The following is a 1,505-nucleotide window of genomic DNA, read 5'->3' on the forward strand; positions in this document are numbered from 1 at the left end:
AATCGCAGGGGTGAAGGGAAGGGAGAAAATCGTGGTGAATATAGTGAAAAGGGAAAACGATGGGCGAATTAGGGGGAGATATTGGGGTTAAAAGGGTTGGGGTTGGGTATTTTACAAAGAAAATGGGTAAAACCCGGTTATTTAATGAAAAATGAAAATTACTTACCTGGGGCGCGACGCGGGGTGGGCAAGGAGTCCACTGGAAATTTAATTCCAAGCGAGGCCAATATTTGGCCCTTGTTCCGCGTCGCGGGGCTAGCATGGTCTTGCCTTCTTTTTGACGTAAAAGTAACTTACCGTCGAAATTGAAATTCTAGGCCCCCTCCGCGCCGTGCCCAGTACACAGAGTCCTCTACCTCAAATGGTATCAGGCGAGGCAAAATTTTACCCCGCCTCTGTGACGCGCTCCCTACACGAATTTGCCTTGGGTGAAATTTCTTCATCCTGCATATTATCAGCTCATCACCCATTAGTAAAAACATGATGGGTTCCCTCCCATCTAGCGCCTTAGTTTTGGTCGTGTCACGACGTATATTTTTTTATTTATCTAAATATATCAATTTTTATTTTTTTTCTAATTCCTAAGAACTAAAATAACAAAACAAAATCAAATAAAGCATATCTATTACAAGGGGTCATGGGTTGCCTCCCGTGTAGGGCCTTTTTTAACGTCGTGGCACGACTAATCTCAAGACTCATTCATCATTCAATGTGAGTGCTTCAAGCTCACAATCCACATCATTCCTGAAATAGTGCTTGACCTTTTGACGATTCACAAGGAAAGTACAGCTCTTATCCTTGTTTCTTAACTCCACTGTACCATGTTGGGTCATCCTCACTACTTCGAAAGGACCACTCCACTTAGATTGAAGCTTTCCGGGGACCAACTTCAACCTTGAATTGAATAGCAGCACTAGTTGACCAGGCTCAAAGGTGCGCGACACAATATGCTTGTCATGCCACCTCTTGGTCTTCTCTTTATACATCCTAGAATTTTCATAGGCGTGGAGCCTAAATTCTTCCAACTCATGTAGCTGTGTTATTCTTTTCCTACCGGCTAACTCAGCATCCAGATTTAGCTTCTTGATTGCCCAACATGCTTTATGCTCCAATTCAGCTGGTAGGTGACAAGCTTTCCCAAACACCATTCGATAAGGAGAAGTCCCTATCAGTGTCTTGTATGCAGTCTGGTATGCCCACATGCCATCATCTAGCTTGTCAGCCCAATCTTTTCTTTGGGCATTCACAGTATTTTGGAGGATCTATTTGACCTCCCTATTCGACACTTCCACCTGCCCACTAGTTTGGGGATGATATGTTGTAGCCACTTTGTGTCTCACTCCATATTTGTCAAACAAATTATGCACTGAATTATTAATAAAGTGCGTATCTCCATCACTGATCATAGCCCTTGGAGTTCCGAACCTAGTGAAGATGTGTTTTCAGATGAACTTCACAACCACTTTTGCATCATTGGATAGTAGTGCAACTGCCTCCACCCACCC

General features: G+C 43.5%; 1 protein-coding gene across 1 annotated transcript; it reads right to left on the bottom strand.

The window, feature by feature from the left end:
* Positions 1–695: 695 nt before the first annotated feature.
* LOC107058395 (uncharacterized) lies at positions 696–1,202 on the bottom strand. Its single transcript, XM_015304053.1, has one exon. The coding sequence runs from the start codon at positions 1,200–1,202 to the stop codon at positions 696–698; it is 507 nt and encodes a 168-aa protein (XP_015159539.1).
* Positions 1,203–1,505: the final 303 nt, after the last annotated feature.

This window comes from Solanum tuberosum, unplaced genomic scaffold, assembly GCF_000226075.1.
Source record: "Solanum tuberosum cultivar DM 1-3 516 R44 unplaced genomic scaffold, SolTub_3.0 scf00495, whole genome shotgun sequence".
Taxonomy (NCBI): Eukaryota; Viridiplantae; Streptophyta; class Magnoliopsida; order Solanales; family Solanaceae; genus Solanum; species Solanum tuberosum.